General features: G+C 35.2%; 1 protein-coding gene across 2 annotated transcripts in view; it reads left to right on the top strand.

Moving 5' to 3' along the window:
- The window catches only part of xpr1a (xenotropic and polytropic retrovirus receptor 1a), an 81,924-nt gene extending 59,033 nt beyond the window's left edge, over positions 1-22,891 (top strand). Inside the window, exons 3-15 of one of the 2 annotated variants that reach the window (XM_016295889.1) lie at positions 4,354-4,455; positions 7,146-7,366; positions 8,009-8,158; positions 8,364-8,447; positions 9,552-9,633; positions 9,782-9,969; positions 10,608-10,787; positions 13,323-13,491; positions 15,580-15,774; positions 20,261-20,427; positions 20,757-20,896; positions 21,242-21,463; positions 22,528-22,891. In XM_016295889.1, the coding sequence (XP_016151375.1) occupies positions 4,354-4,455; positions 7,146-7,366; positions 8,009-8,158; positions 8,364-8,447; positions 9,552-9,633; positions 9,782-9,969; positions 10,608-10,787; positions 13,323-13,491; positions 15,580-15,774; positions 20,261-20,427; positions 20,757-20,896; positions 21,242-21,463; positions 22,528-22,585 (1,958 nt within the window). In that variant the 3' untranslated portion in view covers positions 22,586-22,891. Of the gene's footprint in view, positions 1-4,353; positions 4,456-6,819; positions 6,898-7,145; positions 7,367-8,008; positions 8,159-8,363; positions 8,448-9,551; positions 9,634-9,781; positions 9,970-10,607; positions 10,788-13,322; positions 13,492-15,579; positions 15,775-20,260; positions 20,428-20,756; positions 20,897-21,241; positions 21,464-22,527 lie in introns of those variants that run through there. The other variant, XM_016295896.1, reaches the window with a different exon arrangement.
- Positions 22,892-24,333: the final 1,442 nt, after the last annotated feature.

The following is a 24,333-nucleotide window of genomic DNA, read 5'->3' as shown; positions in this document are numbered from 1 at the left end:
TATATATATATATATATATATATATATATATATATATATATATATATATATATATAAACTTTAGCCAATCTAAATTAAATTTTGTCATATTTGAAACATCAGGAATTTAATGTTTTTGCTGTATGAATAATCATGCAAACCGTATCATTCCAATAAGTGTTTAAATATTACTAATAATATAAAAGTTATTCTTATGTTTATTTTATAAAAAATCAGTAAAGATTCACACAAAAAGGACACATGGACATTTTTAGAATTATAAAAAAAGAGAGAGCTTTTACTTGCTGAAAAATATATTTACTTGCTGAAAAATATAATAAATATATAAATATTAGACAAAGGCATGTACAAAATTGTAACAGGTTTCTCAGCCAAATTTTGAACATACTCTACAGGTTTTCTTTTTCTTTGCATTTTGTGTTCTTGATAGAGCGTGGCTCTAGGACGCCAAGGTGGTGGTTTTGATTTCCTTTGACACTGATACACACACTGCACTTTTAATGTGTTTGCATGCATACAAAATGCCAAGAATTGAAATACACGTCATAACATGTTCTAGTCTGTTTTCTGTTTTTTTCTAGTCTGCTTTCATTTCTCTCTAAAGTAAGTCTATTGCTGAAGTCATGTTCCTTTGTGTCCGGGTCATGACAGAGCTATAAAGCCATTGTAAGGCTAACGAGGGCTCTCGTGGTGAACAGCAGGACAACACAGACATAATGAATATACATGTTTTTCTTGTGGCAAGCTGTGCTATTTGTTTAAATTTTCTCGTCATATCTTGTTAAAAGTGACATTAAATGGTATTTATGACTTATTTAATGTATGTAATGTAACATATTTGTGGCACAGAAAATTCAGTGGAAAATTGATCTTTATCCATATGTATTTGATTGGAGTGTGGATGTTATATGATATTATAAGTTAAAATGTGTATCACTGCCCACACAGCCTTGGTATTATCAGCAAAAAAGACAAGTAGATGAGGAACGTGCATTAAGATGTTTAAAAAATTGATTTCATGTCGTTTTTAAGGCTAAGCAATAAATTAGACAATAAATCTGATTTATCATGTACACTGGAGATATGGTGAATTTGAATGATGTGTTGTAGTTGTATGTGGTCTGAATATGTCATTTAGGGGAACAGGTGTCCATGGATGTAGAGAATTACTCTTTCTCTCTTCGCTATAAATCACACAGAGAGATGGAAGGGGTTAGAGGTCATCCTGGGTCATTATATCTCTCTCTTTGTTGTCAACATCCTATAGAATCCTATCCACCTTTTTCTTGTCGTAAAAATGGGCGTGGCCATTTGTAAATTCTATGGGTCTGGCTTCCAGTCTCATCTGCGTCCACTCAGTCCAGCTATTTTTAGCTGACCAAAACAGTTCGTTTTGCTGCTTGATATTGAAAGTTGGTGTGTCTTATCATTTTTCTTTAATGTATTATCTTAATAATGAACACACTGGTTTGTAGTGCAAACAGTTTTACCGTTTTATTCTCCTTGTTATTTACCTATAGCGGCTAATGAACCGGACGTCTCACCCATAGGCTTACTTCTACATTGAAGAAAAAGGTGGATATGTTCATAAAAAGAACCTTTGAAAAAGTATTGCACATAATAATAAATTCTTTGATCTCCATTTGTTAATGTTAAGTTACAAATGAAGTTTTTGTTCACAAAGTGTAATTGGTAAGCCAGTGATATTTTTAAATTCAGTGTTCTTATGGAAATAAAATTAACAGTATATAATATTTTCCAATTTTTGTATATTCAATGCGTTGTTGGGCCACAGTGTCAATTTCAGTTATAGTATTTTTTTCAACAAACCGTACTGATGGATTAAATCCACTGAACTGATGGAAACATTAGGGATGCAACAATACAGTTACCACATGGTTCAATACATATCTCGATAATTTGTTTAACCATGGATTTTTCGGTTCGAGTCTGATGGCTTGGCACATCAGAGTGTTTATTTAAAATGTGATTTAAAAAAACAACAACAAATTAACAAACAAAAATCTGTACACTACACTTCTGTACACTAGAGAAAAACGTGGATTATTATGTCACATGTATTATGTCCTTAAAATTTTTAAAGCGAGGTATTATTTTTACTATTTTTACCCAAAATAGGATGGATTGGCCATTATTGAGTGCTAAAAGCACACGTAATATCTGTTTCATTCATACTGGATCCCAGAGAGCACCCTCGCACAGAAACTCCACATTTGCATCACAGAAGTAATAGAACTGATGACGCTCCAAGAAATCCTTAATATGGATAATGGTATCTCTGTCGCTGTAACTGAATAAAAAGAAGATAGAAACGCTTTGAATGATGAAACATAAAGACAATAAACACTCGCCTGCGACAATATAGTTGATCTGTGTTCTTTAAGCCATCTCTGGTATTTTCATAATGATTAAGTACATTTGTTATCCATTGCTAATCGACATCATAGCCTTAATTACAATATATAAAATTTTTTGCCTCATTCTGTGCTAAGAAGCCACATCAGATCACAGAAGGAAGTTATTTCAAACACTCGACTGATGTTGTGAAGTAAAAACAAGTAATTTTCTCTTTTGTTGGACAACAGGTTTAGAAACGCTTTTCATTACAAGCCATTACAAGGGAAGGCGTTTGGTGTGTTGCTTTTTCAAATGCACGTTATAAGCGGGTAGTCGTTTCTCATATCATCACGTAGGCTCACGGGCACACACAGAGAACCAATTCTGAGAGAAATAAAACACAGGAATTATTTAAACGCAAAACCAAAAAAAACGCTATTCAGAAGTGCGTATGGAACCATGGATGTTATTCCGAATGGTTCAATATTATAATGAGAATTGTGACATCCCTAGTAACCATATAACCGACAGACTCAGACATGTTTGTTGATGAATGTGACCTTTCTAGTTTTTTTATGCAAAGGCAATATTTGATGCATAGTCTGTATAACCTTAAGTAGATGCAAGCAGTTGTATCTGATTAATGTCTTGTAATAGAGGCTAAATGCTTTTACCTGACTCTGGCTTATTTATTGAGAGAGACAACTTTGACAGCCAAATCCCTCAGGCGTTCTTCCTAGTGACGGTACTAGCTTGTATGGCGCCCTGGGCGAACCGCCCCTTACGTAATTTGAAAAAAAAAAACGACAATACAGAACATACACAAAACTGGAGTGACACCTTTATACACACACACACACACACACACACGCATAATGTTGTGACGATTGCAAAAAAATGCTAAAGTGTTAAATTGATGCTATAATAATGACTTGATAATGTCTAAATATAAATCTAAATGAAAACTTAGGTATGATATATAAGGGGCATTGAGTAATCCTCTGCTGCTAACTTGTGGCATTCATGTTATTTTTTAATTTTAAAAGTTTTTTTCCAACAGATGGCAGCAATCTTTCACTAAAAACCATGGTGCATTTTTGTTTTATTCATTTCATCTAGTTTGAGAAACAGAGATCTTATTTAAAGTGATTTAAAAAAAAATGCTATTCTTTTTAATTATCACAAATTAAGGCAAATTAAAAAATACCATAAATCTCCCCCAAACTGCCCAAATGCACAGAAAAAACATATTATACTCATAACGATATGAGTGATAGCTGCATAGATACTGTACCTTTATTTTTTTCACATTTCCCCTCCTCATTTTCCTAATTTAGGCTCCTGGTAGCTTAGACGTTTTTTTGTCTTTTCCATTATTTTAATTCATGTTAATTTAGAACTGTACTGATGTCACAGATGAAACTGGAAACCCTCAGGTGACGTAATCCTGCTTACTTTTTCTGAGTGAGAGTATTTCTCCAGGCGAGTGTCCCGACCAGATTAACTGTCCCACACGGGGACATGATATCATTGACCTGATGTGCAAATGAGTGGTAAAACCACAATTGCGCTTTCGTGCATTCTTTTTTTTTCTCCCATGGGTGCCCCATGCTGCCCCTATCAAGTTGCCACCCTGGGTGGTTGCCCATGTCTAAATCTTCCACTTCCTTTACAAAAGACAGCAGAGCGGAAGACACAGACAGCTGCACTGTAAAACGTGTTTAAACATTCATCTTAAATTTTACAGTCTACAGTTTAAAATAAATACATATATTACATTTGAAATCTAGAATTTAGACTAAGATTTGTTGTTTGAAGCTCAAAGCACTGGTTTTTTAACTCCCTCTGGCTTTGAAGAGTCAGTGTAAAGAGTGGAGGCTGGGAATGTTGATGTGGGTTTTGGGATGTATGAATCTCTAATCTAAATGCATTAGTACCCACTGCTGAACATGAAAATTATCACAGATTTACATCTTTGTGTTTTGTCTCTTTCAGTCACAGATGAAGACACTGTCAAACGGTACTATGCCAAGTTTGAGGAGAAGTTCTTTCAGACATGTGAAAAGGAGCTCTCCAAGATCAACACATTCTATTCAGGTATAGTTTTCCCTACATGCCTTCAAAAATGTTGATGTGTGTGTGTATATATATATATATATGTGTGTGTGTGTGTGTTTTACTGTTACTTTTGATCAATTTAATGTAATTTGGTTGAATAAAAGTATTATTTGAATTTAATTAAACAATCTTACTGGCTCCAAAACAAAGTGTATATAATAAACACTTACATTTCCCACAAAAATAAAGTGCATATATCCTCAATCAGTCTTACAATAACTTTTTTGAGGATTACAGGAGAGTTTTCTTGAGCATTAATGATCATTAAGAGTTAACTTTTAATAATCCTAACTGTTTGGCTACATATGCGTTCTTTCTGTAACTCATAAATAGCACAAGTGGAAACATTCTGAACTGCTGAACTGCAGTGGCCGTCAAGGGATTCCCTGTGCATGAGGTCTGGGTGTACAGCACTATTTGGGAACATGATGTAATATGAAATGTCATTTTGACATGCGTCAAGGGGAATAGACTATGTTTGGACTGATAATATATGCACACACTGCAACATAAGCTGTGTTGTTGCTTTGACTTCAGGGCAGCAGGAATGTCTAAGCTCTACTGCCTCTAGTGGCTGGTTAGGGGATGGCATGACAAACGAGTGTTTAAAGCATGAGATTAATGCTTTGTTTGCATATTGATGCATTGTTAGCATGCATCATGAATGAGAATATAACAGTAGCTAATTCTCCTTCTAAATCAAAATCTCAGAATGAGCTGAGACAGATGGGTCAGCATTTATTCTGAAACAAAGAAGCGGATGTACATTAATAATTTAACATGAAAGGAAAGCATTAATTCTGCTTGTAATATAGGTTTAGTCTTTTTATACTCCAGTTGCCACCAAAAATCATTCACTGCCTCAGTGCTGTAGGTTTGATAGACGGACCAAAATAAACTCTAATCGAGTTGCCCAGCCAAAGAAAGCTGGAAAAATCTCTGACCCCATACTTTTATTTTTCCCTTGTGTAAAATACTTGGATGTTTTTTCCACAAACACAAAAATAAGACACAGTAAAGTTTCATTTGCTCAGAAACAGTGTTAGAAATACTAATTTAGTTATTCAGCTCTTCAGATAATGTTGTCCATGCACGCACAGGCCGGTTTATGTGGTGAAGTGAAAGGCGCTATCATATATGATGCCCCTTTAGAATTGAAATCTATATTAGGATGGCTGCCACTGTTAGTGCACTATAGCTAATTCTGTGTAGTTGACCCAGACTGTGTTATGGCTGAGACCCCTGCCTCCCCCCTGAGTGGTCCTGAATTAACAACATGCAGTCTTTGTCCCAGTGGAGGAGATCTGCTAAGCACATCAATTCTTAGCACCATCTTAGCCACGCTTAGCCTGCAGATGTACAGACCTTAGTCAGACTATTATAGTTGACTGGACACTATATTTATTATATTACATGAAAGAAAACAAGGTTGTGCATTCTATTTAATATGTTGTTGTTGTTTTTTTTAAGGTCAAATCTTTGTCCACAGCCCATGTTTGTCTGGACTCTATTTAACTGATGTTCTGTCATCTTATCTTTTTTTGTATTTGCATTATTAATGCTGTCCAAACTTATACATTTTATGGTTTTCTGTATTGTTTGTTTGCAAATACTGCTTGTCATCTTTTTAAACTGTCGAACATCTTTAAGACATTTTTTTTGTCATATATGCAATTTGTTTGTCAATTTGTCATATATGCCATTTTTAAATGTTTATTTATTTATTTATTTGTATTGTTTATTAATTTATTCCTGCCTTGGAGTTACCTGAAAACATTTAACAAACGTATAATAAATACTATTATAAAAATAATTAATATGAAATAAATGTATATTAAATATATTGAATTAATATAAAATTAAAATAAAAAATAATACATTTCTAAGTATTATGAATATAAATATACAATAAATTAACATTTATATAAATATTACAAAATGTATATAATTGTATTTTAATAAATATATATTTATATAAATACATTTTTAAAATATTTAGAAAATTTAAATTCATTAAAAGTATGATTTTTTTTTTTTTTTTTTAATCTATTTATTTATTTTGTTTACATCAGTGAAATATTGGCAGTGCAAGTAGACTGCCCTGAAAAAGACACATTAGTAGAGAAAATTGGATGATCAGTGCCTTGGGGACAAAGTGTGGCACCTTTTTTTATCTTGGACTGCTCAGATCCTTACTGAGGGTTATCACCCATACGCCAGCAGGACTCCCAGTATTTACTTGTCTGCTGAACATAATATCCCGTTTCCTTCCTCTGAAAGTGAGATGGGTGAACAGGGTGCTGTTCACCGAACTGAGCTGGGACGCAGGCCAGCAGGGATAATGCTGTCTGAGATATCGCCCTTACAGGAAGAGGCTCATCTCTAACAGGAAATCTGTCTGCTTTACTTTCCAGTTGATGGGTAGAATGAGGGATTTATTTGTCATGCAAAATGGATTCTGGTGCATTTCATTGCAGGGTTGTAAGCCAAGCAGGCTTTATGTCTCTCAGTAGATGTAGTCGAATAGTTTTTAATACATTTAAGATATTATATTTCTGTCCTGGTGTACAACCAGGCTTTTTATTTTCCATGTTCTCTCAAAGGCCATAAATCAAATAAAATGATAACTTAATTAATAATATTGTCTTCTCTTTTTTGGATCTTCACAGAGAAACTGGCTGAGGCACAGCGCCGATTTGCAACTTTGCAGAATGAGCTGCAGTCGTCTCTGGATGCCCAGCGGGAGAGCAACGTTCCAGGGCTGCGCAGTCACCGCAAAACGGTGTTTCCTTTGTCCAACAAAGAGCGCAACAAACATCGCAACATCAAAGACCTGCAGCTGGCCTTCAGCGAGTTCTACCTCAGCCTCATCCTGCTGCAGAACTACCAGGTCTGATAATTAATTGTTGTTGTTCGTCTCCTGTTGTGAATGTTGTTCTGACTCCCTCTTGGGTTTCTTGACCTTTCCACTGTTTTGTTTTGGGGGGTTTTTTCTCAGCTGATGAGACAACACCCAAAGCTCAACAGATGCTGGTGATCAGCAATGCCTATTCTTTTTAACTGGATTCTAATTAATTTTCATTTAAAAAATATATATTATTATTACTTGTATTTAATAATTCTTTTTACTATTTAATTAATTATTAGCCTGCCATGAACTCATGAACCATTGATCTGATCTAAATGTTTATGTTTAAATTCTTGAGGTATGTTTCATAGACAAATATTAAATTTAAATGGATGAGTTAGACTGGATAGTCAACAGGTGTCCATTAAACATGTGAACCGCTTTAACACAGTTAAAAAAATATCCCAGGATGCACCACATGTCCAGAGTGCACAGATCTGGAATATATGTTATTGCATGACTTTTTTTCTAAAACATCTGATTGTTTTATTCCATTACTCTAAATAGCAATAATAAGGAATGAGTAGATGTGTCTCAACATAAAGAAGTACAGAATTTTTCTTTCCTGTTTTAGAAGAAGGACAAAAATTCTTAATTTCATATTCTTATTTACCCTAATCACAGAATCTGAACTTCACTGGATTCCGTAAGATTCTGAAGAAACATGACAAGATTCTGGACACACAGCGTGGAGCTGATTGGCGTGTGGCTCACGTGGAGGTGGCTCCATTCTATACCTGCAAGAAAATCACACAGCTCATCTCTGAGACCGAGGTAGACTGCCTGGCTCCACATTTGGACTTCTGGTTTCCTGCTTGTATCATGATCTGATTGTATTGGTGTTAGTGTAAACACCCATAGCTGCTGAAAATGATAAATGATACTTAAAACCCTAGAGCACATTAGAATGAAGTGGAATTCAGGGCAGAAATGACTAAACTAAAGAATGGTGTCTGACCTTTGACCCTTGTGTGCCCAGGCTCTGGTGACCACAGAGCTGGAAGGAGGTGACCGTCAGAAGGCCATGAAGAGGCTAAGAGTTCCACCTCTTGGAGCAGCACAGGTGAGAAGGAAACTCATAGATAGTACATGCAGACACACACACACATGCACGCAGCAGTTGTGTAACGTTATGCTCGCCCACCTGGTGTCTGAGAGCCAATTTTAATAGCTTAATATTGAACATCTGGTTGATTCTTGATCAATTCTTCAGCCATCCATGAAAGATGTTCTTCTCTTTAGGGTTTCAGGATTTGATGGGTCTCAGGAACATATATAATGAATTTTCACATGCTAAGATTCTGATTCTGACTGTTTTCTTTTTATAGTAATTTTCTACCTATTCAAATTTTTTATTTTTTAAAATAAGAGGTTAATTTTCTAAATGACTTGTTATTTTTACACATACATCACTGGAGTCTCTGGAGCAGTAAAGTCTGCTTCAAAAGAACATGAAGGTTATGTGTCTGTATTAAATATTTAATTAAAATGTATTATTGGTAGAATCAAAGGTATTTTATATACTGTAATCAATGAAGTGCACATAGTTTATTTTTTGATTATTTTAGGGATAAATACAAAATGCTAAAGCAAAACCCACATGGAGAGCAAAAAGTATGCTTGGTGAAGAATAACATAATAGCAAACAGCCCATGAAAAGCGTGTGAAAAATATCTGCAGTGTCTTTTCATGTAGTACTTTTAGTTCTAGGTCAATAACAGTTGTGTAAGTACACGGGAACTATACAATGCAAAAGACAGAGTGGGTGGAGAGATACACCTGTGCTTGGAACATCATGTACAATACATTGCAGGAATAGAATACTGTTTTACCTTTAATGGAGAGAATGTATGTGTTTCCCTGTCCTTTGCACAACATAAATGTAAAATATGGTTTGCTGTAGAAAAAAAGAAGGTTAACAGACATATTTGAGTTGAAGCCATCTGCTAGCTAACTATTCTAAGTAACTGTAGTGACAGAACTTGAAATGTTAAGTTTCGATGACATAAAATATACCATTATTTTAACAATTCCCCAAGTGCAAATGCTAATGCAAAGCCATTTTTTCAGTGTAGGTGTATATTGTAATAAAAAGCTACATTGAGATGCATTCCTTGCTTTAGAATAAGAACAGCAGTGATTTAAATGTGCTTTTTCTCAACCTCAGCCTGCACCTGCCTGGACCACCTTTCGTGTGGGACTGTATTGTGGGGTCTTCATTGTCCTGGCTATCGCCTTTGTCCTTATTGGTACAGTTTTTACCTTGTTACACACTTAATCCATATGCTTCTTGTTACATACATTTTATCCAGTGTATAAATTCCAGCACTTCTGATAATGTACGACTCATTTGTGTTAGAACAGTGCAGTCATTTATATAAAACTCTTCCCTCTCAGGTGCTTTTTTCATTCGTAATCAGAACATCTGGCCGCTGGTGCGCATCTACCGTGGCGGTTTCCTGTTGATTCAGTTTCTCTTCCTCTTGGGGATTAATACTTATGGCTGGAGGCAGGCGGGTGTCAATCATGTGCTGATCTTTGAGCTGAACCCTCGAAACAATCTTTCACATCAACATCTGTTTGAGGTGAGACATGTCATGTAGACGGGAAGCCTGTATATACACTGCCTTTCAAAAGTTTGGGGTCTGTTTATTTTATGTTTTTGAAAGAAGTGCTTACAAAGACTGCATTTATTTGATAGAATCCAGTAAAAAAAAAGTAATATTGTGAAACATTATTACAATTTTGAAATAACTGTTTTCTATTTTAATATATTTTAATTTATTTCTGTGTTGTAAAACTGAATTTCCAGCAGCCAATACTCCAGTCTTCAGTGTCACGTGATCCTTCAGAAATCATTCTAATATGCTGATTTGGTGCTCAGTGAAAATTTCTATCTATTATCAATGTTGAAAACTGTTGTGCTGCTCAATATGTTTGTTAAAGTTGATATATTTCTTTTCAGGATTCTTTGATGAATAGATGATTTTCAGGATTCTTTGATGAATAACATGTTTTTTACTGCCTCTTTTGATCTATTTAATGCATCCTTGCTAAATAAAACTTTAATTTCTTTTTAAAAAATCTTTCTTGCCCAAACCTTTTGAATTAGAGTACATTGTATTCAGACAGATAAAATAATAAGAAAGGAATGGAAAAACTTTTGAAAATCAGAATAATAATGCTTCTGTATGTTCAATTTGATCCTTTTCTCTTGCTGTAGATCGCAGGGTTTTTGGGGGTGTTGTGGTGTCTCAGCATCCTATCCTGTCTGTTTGCGGACTACACTTGGCTCCCTATGCAGGCAAACCCCCTCATCCTCTACGGCTTCATGGTGCTCTTCCTCATCAACCCCTTCAAAACGGCCTACTACAAATCCCGTTTCTGGCTCATCAAACTTTTGGTGAGAGACAAAACCATTCAATTTTATGAACATACTGTAGAGCTTTCAATAGCCACAAAAACATTAATGATAAATAGTGAAAAACTTTTTACGCCAACATAATAAACACAGGCTATTGCATGCTGTTAATTGGCTCCATGCAGATATGCAACACCCATTTATTTTATGATCCAATCAGTTCCAGATGGATTTAAAAAGTCCCAAGTTTAACTTAGAAATGTGTCAAATTAGAAGTAAAGTGGGTTATAAACAGCATTTGCAATCATCATATCCTGTCTTGTTTAAGACAATAAAATGTTAATGTTTTCCCTGGAATCACTCTTAATAGCAAAGCCACCTGTTCCGACACATTTCTAATGAATTCAGTTAAATTAGCTAAGAGCTAATTGGCTCATTTCAGTGCACAAACAGCTTCATCCATTTCCATTACCTATTTGTATTAGTTTTATAGTAGTAACAATTGTTTTCCCCTTGGCCTGTGTGAAAAAAAGATAGTGTGTGCATGTATACTGCTGTTAAAAAGTCTGGAGACCTTTTAATGTTTGTGAAAGAAGTCTCTTATGCTCACCAAGGCTGCATTTATCTGATTAAAAAAAGAAATATTATTACAATTTAAAATAATGATTGAAAGCTTGATTTTCAGCAGTCATTACTCCAGTCTTCAGTGTCATTAAGCTGATTTTATCATGCTGATTTGGCACTCAAGAAACATTTCTTATTATTATCAGTGTTGAAAACAGGTGTGCTACTTAATATTTTTTTTGAATCGATGAAATAAAGAGTTCTAAATAACAGCATTTATTTAAAATATAGATGTTTTGTGACATCATAAATGTCTTTACTGTCACTTTTATATCAGTTTATTGATTCTTGCTGAATAAAAGTATTCATTTCTTTCAAAAAAATATATTACCGACCACAAACAGTGTTTCAAAGAGGTCTGTGAGCGTACATGAGCGATTATGCGTGTGGCACGGGGCAGTGAGGTGAGGGAAAATAGATTGCAGCTCTATCTCTGCGGATGTGAAGACTGTGCCTGTGCAATCATTATTGGGATGGAGCCATCAGTAGCCGCCTGCCTCTGTCTCACTGCCCTCCCCACATCTAATTGACCTAGACTGGAGCCTTATTCCTCGGAGCACACGCAGACACACACACACACACTTCCTGTAGATTAAAACCGACACGTACTGATGACCAAACAGTGGGTGGCTTTCTTCCCAGAGCTCAAACGCGCTGTCACACTCAAGCTGTGCATCACACATGCAGCTGTAACACTGAAATGTACCTCACATTCAGACCTGTATGTCTAAAACCATTTTTGTGGAACGCCTTCACCTGTTTCATCAGGAAAAAATAACTGATCAGAGTTTGTGTGGGGGGAAATCAATATTCACTAGCATTTGAGCCTCAAGAGTATGATGGCATAGATCGGTGTAGTGCAAAACTGTGTCGCTGGGAAATGTCAGCGGTGGCCTGAAGGCTGAGAGAGGTACATTTTCATTTCATAGGGTAGAATGATTGAGCCACAGGAAAATATGTGGGGGAAAAAAGAAAAAAAAACAATGTGACTCAAGGGCAACAAAGGTGACTCGCCTAAGTTAGCATTTAGCCTACATGTATAGTATGTAATTGTATATTATTTCATTTATTTATTTTTTTATAAATATATTGTTATTTTTCTTCACATAATTTATTTAACTATTATTTATTGTCTAATTGTGTAATTTTTATTTACAGTTTTATAAAAGATTATTTTATTATATATTATTTAGCAATAATATTAATTTTATTTACTTGTTTATATATATATATATATAATTTATTGTTAGTTAGTTTAATAAACATTTTTATTTACTTTTTTCTTTTTTTTTGCTTGAGTATTTTTTATTTACAGCTCTTATTTTGTAATTGTTGAAAGTTCTATGCGCATGCATATAAAAAGTGAATCTTTGTAATCAAACTTTATTTTTTATTTGTTACCGATATTTTACCCAGACGAAACACATGGGGAAAAAATCTTGATTTAATAATTCACGATCTTCATCCAAATAACCTGCTTCAACATGGCAGAAAACCTATTTTAAAATAGTTTTTAGAATTAAAAATGGTTATTACTTTTTTCATGCGCATCTCTCTCTATCACAGGCAGCTGTGTATGATTTGTAAATATGTGGTCATGTGACAAACATGATTCACAGTTTGCTAGATTCATGTTGAAACACATCTAACCCCATCGTTACATAGACACAGTTAAAGCTGGTTTATTGGTGAGGAGCTGATGAGATAGCAGATGATCAGCCAATAAAAACTCTATTTAGTTGCTTTCAGCCAGCGGAGTTCTCATTAAGATTTTCGCTCGCTGTCTCATAGAGTTCAGTCTGCCTCAGGGATAAGCTGTTATACATATACCACCACATTTTGAGAGAAAAAAGCAGTTGTGATGAATTCTGCTGTCTATTGTTGTCCTCAATGTTTACCTTAAGCACTGTATACAGTATACATATTTAAACTTAATATTTTCTGTGTTTGAAGTTCCGTGTGTTCACTGCCCCGTTCCACCGAGTGGAGTTTGCAGACTTCTGGCTGGCAGATCAACTCAATTCCCTGGTCATTGTGCTCTCAGATCTGGAGTATCTGGTCTGTTACTACAGCATGGAGCTGCAGTGGGGAGATCGCAGCGGCTTACTGCCCTCCACATATGGTAATTGATTCAGGATGAAGCCATCCTGAAATGTACTGATTCAAGTTTTGACCGACTGAGCCATTCATGTTGAACCATCCCAATTTCAACATTAGATGTAATGGTAGATGAATGGCTGGTTTTGATTAGTTGCTCTTGCAAATGAATTCAGATTGCACAGACAGTGTCAACACATATAGGAGTTCTTCAGGTTCAGTGGAGTTTATCATGTGAAATGGACCAGGAAATTCAGAGCATCAGCGGTTGTCTAATGGTGCAGAAATTTGTCGCACCAGCTCAGGAATATAGGAAAATACTGAGAAATAAGAGGAGGGAAAGTGAGCGAGAGAGTAGGAGAAAGTGAGCATTTTCTGCTGGCCTGATCAGATGAGTAGTTCAGATTTTTAGGCCTGTTCATTGTTAGAAAAATATGCTTTAAAATATAATTTTTTTTATTAATAAAGTTTTATACTTTTTATTTTATTTTGTATATATTATATATATTTATATATTAATAATGTTAATAATAAAATATTTTGTTTGAATTATTAATCATTATTAGTAGTTATATTATTAGTATTAATTAATTTCAATTTAATTATCAATAAAGATCTCTGAAATTTGTGAATTTAGAACTCTGTGACAGTTCTAAATTCACAAACACATCTGGAAAATTATAGCATATTACTCATTACTGATTTGTTTGTTATATTTAACTCATTACTGATTTATTTATTAAAAAGACATTTAAAAGATTGTCAGTCTAGACATTCTTGCGGTTTTGACAAAAACTTGCAATTTTGAATACATTTGTAATTTGCGTATATTTTGTGTACATGTAAAATATATTTCAGTTTATCAAAACTAGACAAGTCAAATCAAGACAAAATTGTTGAGCCCTGAATTATTATATAATCATCATTTAAAGCTGCAGTCCGTAAGTTTTGCCTCTTTGTCGCCATCTCTGTTTGAAAACCTGCAATTGCAGCTGTTTGCGGAATTATCTTCCTTGCGTGCGTTGTGCTCCGGCACGACTCCAGCGTGGATGAATCTAATGTTTTGAGGAGTATGTGTGGCAGTCAGTCACCACACCGGTGTGGATATTTACTGTAGTTCGCATTCACAGATTCTAGCCTACGTCTTGGAATATATGATTCAAATAAGAATTTGCACCGAATATTGTCATCTGAACAAGTAATAAGTCTGCCACGTTTGTTCTGACCAACTGAGGAAAAAAGCATTAAAATAAATCGCGCTACCAATGGCGATTTAATCTAAATGAGCTCATATCACATCAAACCGTGCAAATTATTATTATTGTTATACTTTATTCTCAAATTATTAATGTTAACAACATCAGCATTACGTGACTATGTGAAGTGTGTATAAGCGAGTAGATTTAAATTTCTGTACAGTCTAATCTCTAATTGTCATACTACTCAAATTTCATATTAAGAAATTCTTTTAACCTAAAAAGCAAATCATGCTCCCTTTGACTGGTTGTCTTTAAAACACAAATCTTGTGTAATCCCAGGCTATCTGTAATCAGAAGCACATTTATAACTGGAATATTTGTTTTTTTTATTTCATTCACATATGTTTCATAAACACATAATCCTTTCTGGATTAAAATCTGCCATCAAAATGATAAATGTAATTATTCCAGCTGCTGTGAGAAACGGCTATAAATAATCTGCCATCAAAATGATAAATGTAATTATTCCAGCTGCTGTGAGAAAAGGCTATAAATGATCGACCACCTGCAGGATCCTCACATGCGATAGCCTAGTAGCCGGGACAACTTCTTTATGTTTACAGACGTGACGTAATGACGCAGCAGCATGCTCAAATTTCCCACAAAAACCTACCTGTACCACTCAAATTAGAAAACATTATTATAAGCTAATCGTTGTGAATCGGGTTAAAGTAAGGCGATAGTTTTGAACACTGGCTGGTTATGTACTTGCTCAAATATTGATTTCGGATAATTTTTAACCAAAAAAAGTTACGGACTGCAGCTTTAAATTTCTAGAAATACATATATTATAATATAGTAGTATAGTCTTGGAAATATCAATGTGTATTCATAATTTTATCCTCCTAAATAAGGTGATCAACGGTGTAACAGCTACTCTTATGGAGTTCGGGCTATCATCCACTGTCTGCCTGCCTGGCTGCGGTTTGTTCAGTGTCTGCGACGTTACCGTGACACCAGGAGGGCCTTCCCTCACCTGGTGAATGCTGGGAAATACTCCACCACCTTCTTTGTGGTCACATTTGCGGCCCTCTACAGAACTCATAAAGGTAAAAACAAACAAACTGCAATTAATTACAAAGATTACATGATCATGTGACCAGAACATTCATTATAGTTAGCTTGACAAACAGACCATTATGAAGGTCTGTGCCAAGTTTGGTGAATGTAGCTTAAAAGCTCTAGAAGTTTGTCTTGATGGATTCTGGGTAAAAACTTGTGGTACTCCATTTATTTATTTTTACATTGTTGTATGAATGCATTGTTGTATTTTTACAGTTCTGTGGAATTTACTGTTGTAATCTAACATTGATTCAAATTAAAAATGTTCAGTACAAAGAGCACCTGTGTGCCATTGTTTGCCTACAGATACAGATGAATAGGCAACAGAAGCATGTTTTGAGAAAAGCAGAGAAAGGAAAAAATGACCCTGAGCCTGTCCTTGTCTGTTAGAGACATGGTTTATATAGCAACACAAACAGTAAGCATCTAAGTTAGAGATGAATTGCACAAAGACAGGGACATTAAAAGTTTTGTAAGAAACAGGTTGGAATTACATTTAAGCATTAAAAAAAGAGCCGCCTGCTTTATAAAAACTCATTTGTCGCCAAGCAGCAGATTTTGCGTTCAATCACAGTAATTATCCTACATTCGGTTCATATGAACTCTAAGAGTTTAAAAGCATGCCATTAAGATTCCAGACATATCCCTTGTCTCTATCTACAATTAACATCTGATTATTCTGCCACTGAAATTCATCTGAAGTGCAAAGACTGCTGCTCAAACATGTCTCTCAGTCTGTCTGTCTCACTCTCTCTTATCAAACAGTCAGCCTTCATGCCTTCCCGTATCACTTCAGAAAGACAACTTCAAGCCCAAATCGATCTCAAAGCACTCGGCTAAGCCGTTTCATTATTTATATGCACAGTGCACACATGACTGTTTCTGGTTATTTCCCTTAAATGTCAGTGTTTAAATATCAAGCATGGGTGCATTTTGCTTTAGACTTCAGTGTGTATTAGAAACATCTCTGTATCAGTGATATAGATGAAGTCTGGACCACAGCCCAGCACATATGCCTCATATGACTAAAAGAGGCTGTATTCAACCCAACGCATTTGATGCATTCATTAGGATCCACTGGAGACGTACCTGGCAGAGAGCCCGTTTAATATATGAATGCATCAAAAATCACCTCCATCATTTGTGCCCTGATTGAAACTGATGTTCACTCTAGTAAGCTGCCCAGATAAATGAGTCTGTTGATTCGATTTATTTTCGTTTTCGTGTAAACTAATCCCAAAGGAATGCAACATGTCTAAGCATAATTAATGTTTAAATTAACATTAGTCATGAGCCAAACCGGTGTGTGAGATTGAGATCAGTGGTAGACGTGAAAAGCATTACTGTTTCCCCATGTGTAGTGTGGCTTAATGGTGAAAATCTAGATTTGCAACCCAAAGGTTGTAGATACAGTCCCAATGATTTGTAAGTCTTTGCTAACTTGAATTATTAAAGTGTTACTCACCCTGCACCCTAGCATTATGACTGCAAGTTTTGCATTCCTAAGTGTTTATTATCTCTCTTTATCCGTTCTTATGTCAATAACCCCATTACACCTGCTTTCATGTTTTTAGTGCTCTATTTCATTGTAGAAATGGTAGAGGGTCGATATCCTCAAAGATTTCATTTAAACTTTAATGAGAAATGTCGATCTGAGCTTAGGCTCAGCTGAAGAACTCCAACAAGACAGAGCAAAATGCAAACAGAAGATGCTATGTGAACACTAAAAAACGATTAAAGGAGAGAGAAAATATGAAGCGAGAGAGCAAAAAAGAAAAGAGGAAATGAACTATCCAGAGGAGGCTGAGCTGTAATTGCCTGCCTGTGGCGAGACAGAACAGTATAAGTGTATTTCTAAAATAATGATGAAGCTCTGAACTACTGAAATATGTTTGGATTTTTTCACTCTCTCTGTATCAGACCTGGATCTTTGAACAAAACAAGTGTTTTTGAGGAGAGCTATAGAGATTTGTACATGGAAAGGTGTTTACCTGCTCTGATGGCTTCATCACAGATTTAAACTGTTTCATGTGGACCACATTTACCCAGGAATATGGTACAGATGGAGTATGCAGCAATGATTGGCTATGTAGTCAAAGATCGCAGCTTGATTTTAAACATCACTGTTGTAATGTCTTAACCCTCACCATGTGCATAAATATAACAGTTTAGTACAGATTAATCAGTTGACATACGTGGTCAGTATTGGTTTGGAGCAATATTTTTCCATACCTGGGTTTTAATTTCAGTGATGCTCTTTTCTATTCTATTCATTTGTTTTTTTCTTTTGTCATGTAGCCATCATGTGGTCAGGTGCAGAGAGTGACACATTCTATTTCCCATTCTCTACTCTATTACCAAAGACAACTAAATGCTGTCCATATTAAAAGGATGAAAACCATTTCTTCTGTGTCCGAGGATTCGGAGGGATGTTGAGAGGGATTTGTGGTCCTGTGGGAAATGGGTTTGGGTCATCATGGTTCATGTTTACATAAATCTGCCATTGTGTTAATGAGATTAAACCAAAGTTCAGTGTGACCAGTAGCGGGCAACCGATATGTTTTTTAATGGCCGATGCTGGTGCTGATATCTAAAGATCAGGGTGGAAGATGGCCTGTATTTACATAGTTCAATATAATGATGAGATCTGACAAATGAGATAGAATATTTACTTAAAATTCACTGAAACATTGAAAATACAAATGTGTATTATTATCAGTCGACAAGGATGTTATTGGTGAATGCTTTTGTGCTCAAATTGACCAAAATCTGAATATCCATAAATCTGATAAATATCCATTTATCTTATTGCAAGCAAAAATATAATGGGCCAGTGTACTCTAATGTACATTACTGTTCAAAATGTTGTTGTTTTTGAAAGAAGTATTTCATGCTCTCAATAGCTGCATCACAAAACAATAATATTGTGAAATATTGCATTTTAAAATAACATTTCTATTTGAATATTCGGATTTCATAATAACAGTTGTGCTGCTTAATATTTTTGTAGAGGCCACCATACATTTTTCCTCATTCTTTGAAAAGAAAAAGAACAGCATTTATTTAAAATAGAAATTTCTTTGTCTGACCTCTGAATTACTCAAGCTATTTTTGCTCCTGTACCATTAATACTTCTATAGGTAAGCGACTTAGTTTTTGTAGAAGATCTAGTTTTGGTAAGACTGAACAAATGTGCATTAAATATAGAAATATCTTGCAGTGTAAAGTTTGAAACAAAAGACTGAAAATCAGCCTAAGCTTCTCCAGGTTGCCTCTGGCCTGTGTGAAGAGATTAGACTTGCATTGCTCTCTTATGGGGTAAACATCTGGATTTTCGGGTAATGTAGGGACACCATATTCAACATGGGCACTCGTAGCTCAAGGCTGAAATAGGATGGACAAGGCTATTATGTGTTCTGGCAAAAAATGTCCTCCGCTGGTTTCCTGGCGCCTGGATGGCAGCGTGTGAAAGGCTTTATTAAGACTGATGGGCCTGTTCCAGATTCAGCCCCGTCTGCTGTCTGAGGCCTTAAGAGATTTAACCATTCACTGACCTGAGACCTGCACTGTTCCACTATCTGATAAATGTCTCGCCCCCTATTAACTTACACTGATGCTCTAATATTGTACTGCAGGACGGCTCTTTCTCTTATATTTCAGATTATACAGCTACTTCAGGGTTATTTATGTTTAAGGGTTGTACTGTTGGTAATATTGGTCTTAGTTGCAGCAAAAATAGTTGCTGATCAAATTACATGTAGTTCTTTTTATATACTTGTTATAAATGTCAAGGAATAAGGAGCAAGAATATAAAGAGCTGTATGCAGTCTATTAATTTTGGGGAATAGTAATGTAAAAATAGCTGAATATACACTTTTGTTCAAAAGGTCTGTGATACTTTTTGATGTTTTTGAAAGGTAGTCTTATGCTCGTAGTCTTAAGGTTCCATTTATATTATCAAAAATATACCATCACCACAATATATATCATCATACCGCCCAGACCTAGCTGCATGTATCTGATCAAAAATGCAGTTTAAAAGAACTGTTTTCTATTTTATTTTGAAATGTATTTTATTCCTGTGATGGCAAAGCAATCAATTTAATGCATCATTGCTGAATAAAAGTGTATATGTATATGTAAATATAAATATTTTTCTTGTTCTTGTAACTTTAACTAATAGTTAATACTTTAGTTATAGTTATTAGTCATTGTACCATTGTTTTTAACCATATAAAAACATTATTATATGACATGGTAATTTGACATTGAATGACCTTTCAGTGACCTGGATGAATAACCACAGATACAGTGGCGCTGGTACTGCAAACAGTGGTCTCAAACAAAAACAAAATATGTAGTATCTGGAATCCAACTGTTTCTTGTTTGAAGCGTACAGTAGATGGATGGATGGTAAACAGTCTCCCTCTAGTGGACATGGTGGTAATATCAAGTTCACTTTCTCTGTTTCAGATCAGAAACATGCTGATGCTGAGGTGTTTTTCTACATGCTAATCCTGTCTTCAGTCGTCAGTTCACTCTACACACTGATCTGGGACCTAAAGATGGACTGGGGTCTTTTTGACCGCAATGCAGGCGAGAATATCATCTTGAGAGAGGAGATTGTTTACCCACATAAAGTAAGATATGGCAGAAAATAATATACCATCTTAAAGCACCATATTGAATGTCAAAACATATAGTAAAATATGTTGTGTAGTGGTCAAAGATCTGCTGTGGTGAGCACAATGTTGTAGGTACAAACCTTCCAAGGAGCAACGCAAAATAATTCTGTTAATCAGTTGGTTTGCTGCTTTTAAGATAGATTAGTTGGAACCATTTGGAGACCAACAAACCAGCTTAGGTTGGTTTAAGATGTTCTCATTTTCAGCAGGGATAATGTAACAGTCAGCAGGGATATTTATCTGTTGCCTCCAGTTCTCATAATGTCATTTCCGGTTCTTTTTAGGCCTACTACTACTGTGCCATTATAGAAGATGTGATCCTGCGCTTCGCCTGGACACTGCAGATCTCTCTGACTTCCATGACTGCCATTCCTTCCATCGAGGACATCGTGGTTACCATCTTAGCTCCTCTGGAAGTGTTTAGGTGAGATGCTTGTGTAAAACCAAGGATTCTCAAAACTTTCATCAGCTGAATCCCTTTGAGCTAAAATATTTACTTGAAGTAGCCCCTGAGATTTTAAGTTACTATTTCAATAATTTAACAACACATTCACATTCTCGGTTCTCTAATGTTGGTTAATTGTCACGTGACATGCAGGTAAAGAAAGAAAATATTATATTTTATTTATTTAAAATTTTTATGATTTAAGCAATTATTAGCTTTTCTTGAACTCACAACCCCCCTCCAGTTCCCTCACGAAGCCCATTTCTGTTGTAGAACATTCTCTCTTAATCTTTTCTCTTTCTTTGAATTTTTTTCTCCCTCTAGACGTTTTGTGTGGAACTTCTTCCGTCTTGAGAATGAGCACTTGAATAACTGTGGTGAGTTCCGAGCGGTGCGGGACATCTCAGTGGCTCCTCTAAACGCTGATGACCAGACACTGCTGGAGCAGATGATGGACCAGGAGGATGGAGTCCGCAACAGGCAGGGCAAAAAGAGCTGGAAACGGAGCTACAGCCTGTCCTTACGACGACCCCTGCTATCCTCACAGTAAGAGATTTATATTTTTTATATGGTATTTATCATACATATTTAATAGAGTTATGAGTAGGCAGCTTCGTTTAGTACACCTATATAACATTTAACTGCATTAAAATTACAAATAAGACTTAATGATTATTAACTTTCATAACTCATTAACAAACATATAATGCAATTCGCTGAATCAATGTTAAAAATAAAACAAAAACTAATTGATTTTATTCAAGTCAAAAATATTATTTAAAGGCATAGTTTACCCAAAAATTAAAATGACCCCATGATTTACTCAACCTCATGCCATCCTAGGTGTATATGGCTTTCTTCTTTCAGACAAATACAATCAGAGTTATATAAAAAATGTCCTGGCTCTTCCAAGCTTTATATGGCAGTGAATGGGGGTCGAGATTTTGAAGCCCAAAAAAGTGCGTCCATCCTTCATAAAAAAGTACTCCACACGGCTCCAGGGGGGTTAATAAAGGCTTATTGTGTTTATGTAAGAAAAATATCCAAATTGAAAACTTTATAAACCGTAATCTCTAGCTTCCGCTAACTGTCGTACTCGCGTTCACGAGAGAGTGGCGTTCCAGCGAAGGACTTCATGGGGTAATTTTCATTTTTTGAAATATCCCTTTAACATCAGCAAACCAATTTAAATGTATTAGGTTACACCAAAAAAGCTACATTTAAGGATTAGATTAGGGTAAAAATTTTAGTTGCTGATTTAAAATAACTTTTCTATTTTAATATTTTTAAAATGCAACACTTTTTATGGTGTAAATAACATATCTACTATATAATAGCTACTATACATTTCTAATATGCTGCTTTGGTGCTGAAGAAACATTATTTTATTATTATCAATGTTGAAAACAGTTGTGCTGCTTAATATTTTTGTGGAAACCATGACCATTATCCATTTTGGTTTTCGAAAGTTCAGATTCTAAAGTTCAAAAGAACAGCATTTTTTGATATATGACATTTTTGCAAAACAAAAATCTTACTGACTCCCAACATCTGAGTTTGGTAAGTGGCACTTTTTGGAACTGCTTAATATAAGTGTGTTTCTCTGACAGGTCTAAGAAGGATACTAAGGTGCTCATTGAGGATACGGATGATGAGGCCTTCAGCTGAGCCCAGATCTCGCTGTCACGCCACCTGTCTCTGCTTTCTATTGGTTCCTCACAGAGCTGCCTCAGCACACCTGATCCCAAACACACACAGATACACACATATTCACATACTCTCTCTTTTCAACACTCACAACAGCCGTGAGACACATCAGGACACAACAATGACATCGTACAAACACTAACACACACATACAACAAAATAGACAGTACACACACATAGGAAAAGCCAAGTCTGGAATTTTCCTCAAGGTACATTTTTTATTAGACTTTTTCTTTTTGTTCCTCTATATTGATACTTTTTTGTACATTTGTTTAGGTTTTTGAATCTATATTACTGCATATGACTGAGTCCAAACGAGTCGTTCGTTGTAGTTTTTGAAACGTGATTTCTGTTAAATAAAATATTTCCTTTTGGAGTGGACTTTGAGCTTTGTAACTTTCCAGATCTTTTTTATGCTCAAACAGCAACATTACAGACTTAATGTGAAAAAGTGAAAAAGCATAATAGGACCCCTTTAAAATTATATCTAGGAACTACAGGGAGGAGAGTTATCATATGAAAGAATAATATAATATCGTACAATGCACGGACTCGAGTCGCACACTATAAATGTTATAACTGCAGCGCATTTTAAAATATCAACAGCTGTAGCTGATGTTTGTTATATTCTTTTTAATGTTTTTTTTTGGGGGGGGGTTCTTTCATTTTATTTGTTTTTTGAGTTGTCATGACATCAGAGTATGGCCCTGGTGGCACTTTTTGGAAATGCTTCATATTTCTAAACCACAAAAAACATACAATGTTTAGAGATTTATTGTTTTGTCATATTTAATATGCAAATATGTTTTAGTTTTTAACATGCATTGCTTTGATATCAAAGCTGTCATATTTTTGCCATTTATGATTTGTGTTTGAGAGAATGGTGTGTGTGTGTGTGTTTTCTTTTGGGGAGCGATAGCTGATGCTAAATGAAAGGTTTATGTTCTGCTGTCCTCTGAGGATGTATAGAATTATTATTTTAATTGATACTTTGACCAGTGAAACTACTGTAAGTAAATCTGACATTGCGGGTTAATATTTGAAATACCATTTGGGTAAAAAAAACTAAATTCTGCCCTCTGAAAAAGATCAGATGATTCTGTGAACTATTTCAATTGTAATGATGCACTAAACTGAAAAGATTCAGGAATAATTGTCACCCAACTGCAAGCTGAATGGAAGTGGACACATTTTTATTGAACTAATGTGTTTCCTACATGGCTTTTTGTATCACTTATTAAGCATTGCCATAACCACTGCTAGCCAAAGACGAAATGTGAACACTGCCAGTCAATTATAATTCTTATGGTTGTGATATCAGTTTTGTATTGTGGTAAACCATATGAGATGTTGTGCATCAAAAAGTAGTTCCAGTGTGGTGAGGAGACATCTTTTATGTAAGCTTTTTCCTTACCAACATGGTCAGTTTGATTATTTGTATGCTTGATGAGTGTTGCAATATATTTATAATCAGTTTTACGTTAATGAAAAAAAAAAGTGATGATTTATAATGTACATTTTTGCGAGACAGCTATAACTACTTGTCTTTCATACATTTTCATACATAGTCTCTGAATTTCAAACAGCATATTTAGGAGGAAAGCATCTGTTTTTCACCTCTTTATCATAATGCTTCTATAGCAGAGAGTGAAGACTCTCATTTTAACTTACAATGATTTTATTATAATTAATATTCATTGTTGTCATCA

Source organism: Sinocyclocheilus grahami, unplaced genomic scaffold, assembly GCF_001515645.1.
Source record: "Sinocyclocheilus grahami isolate Dianchi unplaced genomic scaffold, SAMN03320097.WGS_v1.1 scaffold16.1, whole genome shotgun sequence".
NCBI classification, from domain to species: Eukaryota; Metazoa; Chordata; class Actinopteri; order Cypriniformes; family Cyprinidae; genus Sinocyclocheilus; species Sinocyclocheilus grahami.
The sequence above is the reverse complement of the archived record's forward strand: the minus strand, read 5'-3'. Positions and strand labels throughout refer to the sequence as shown.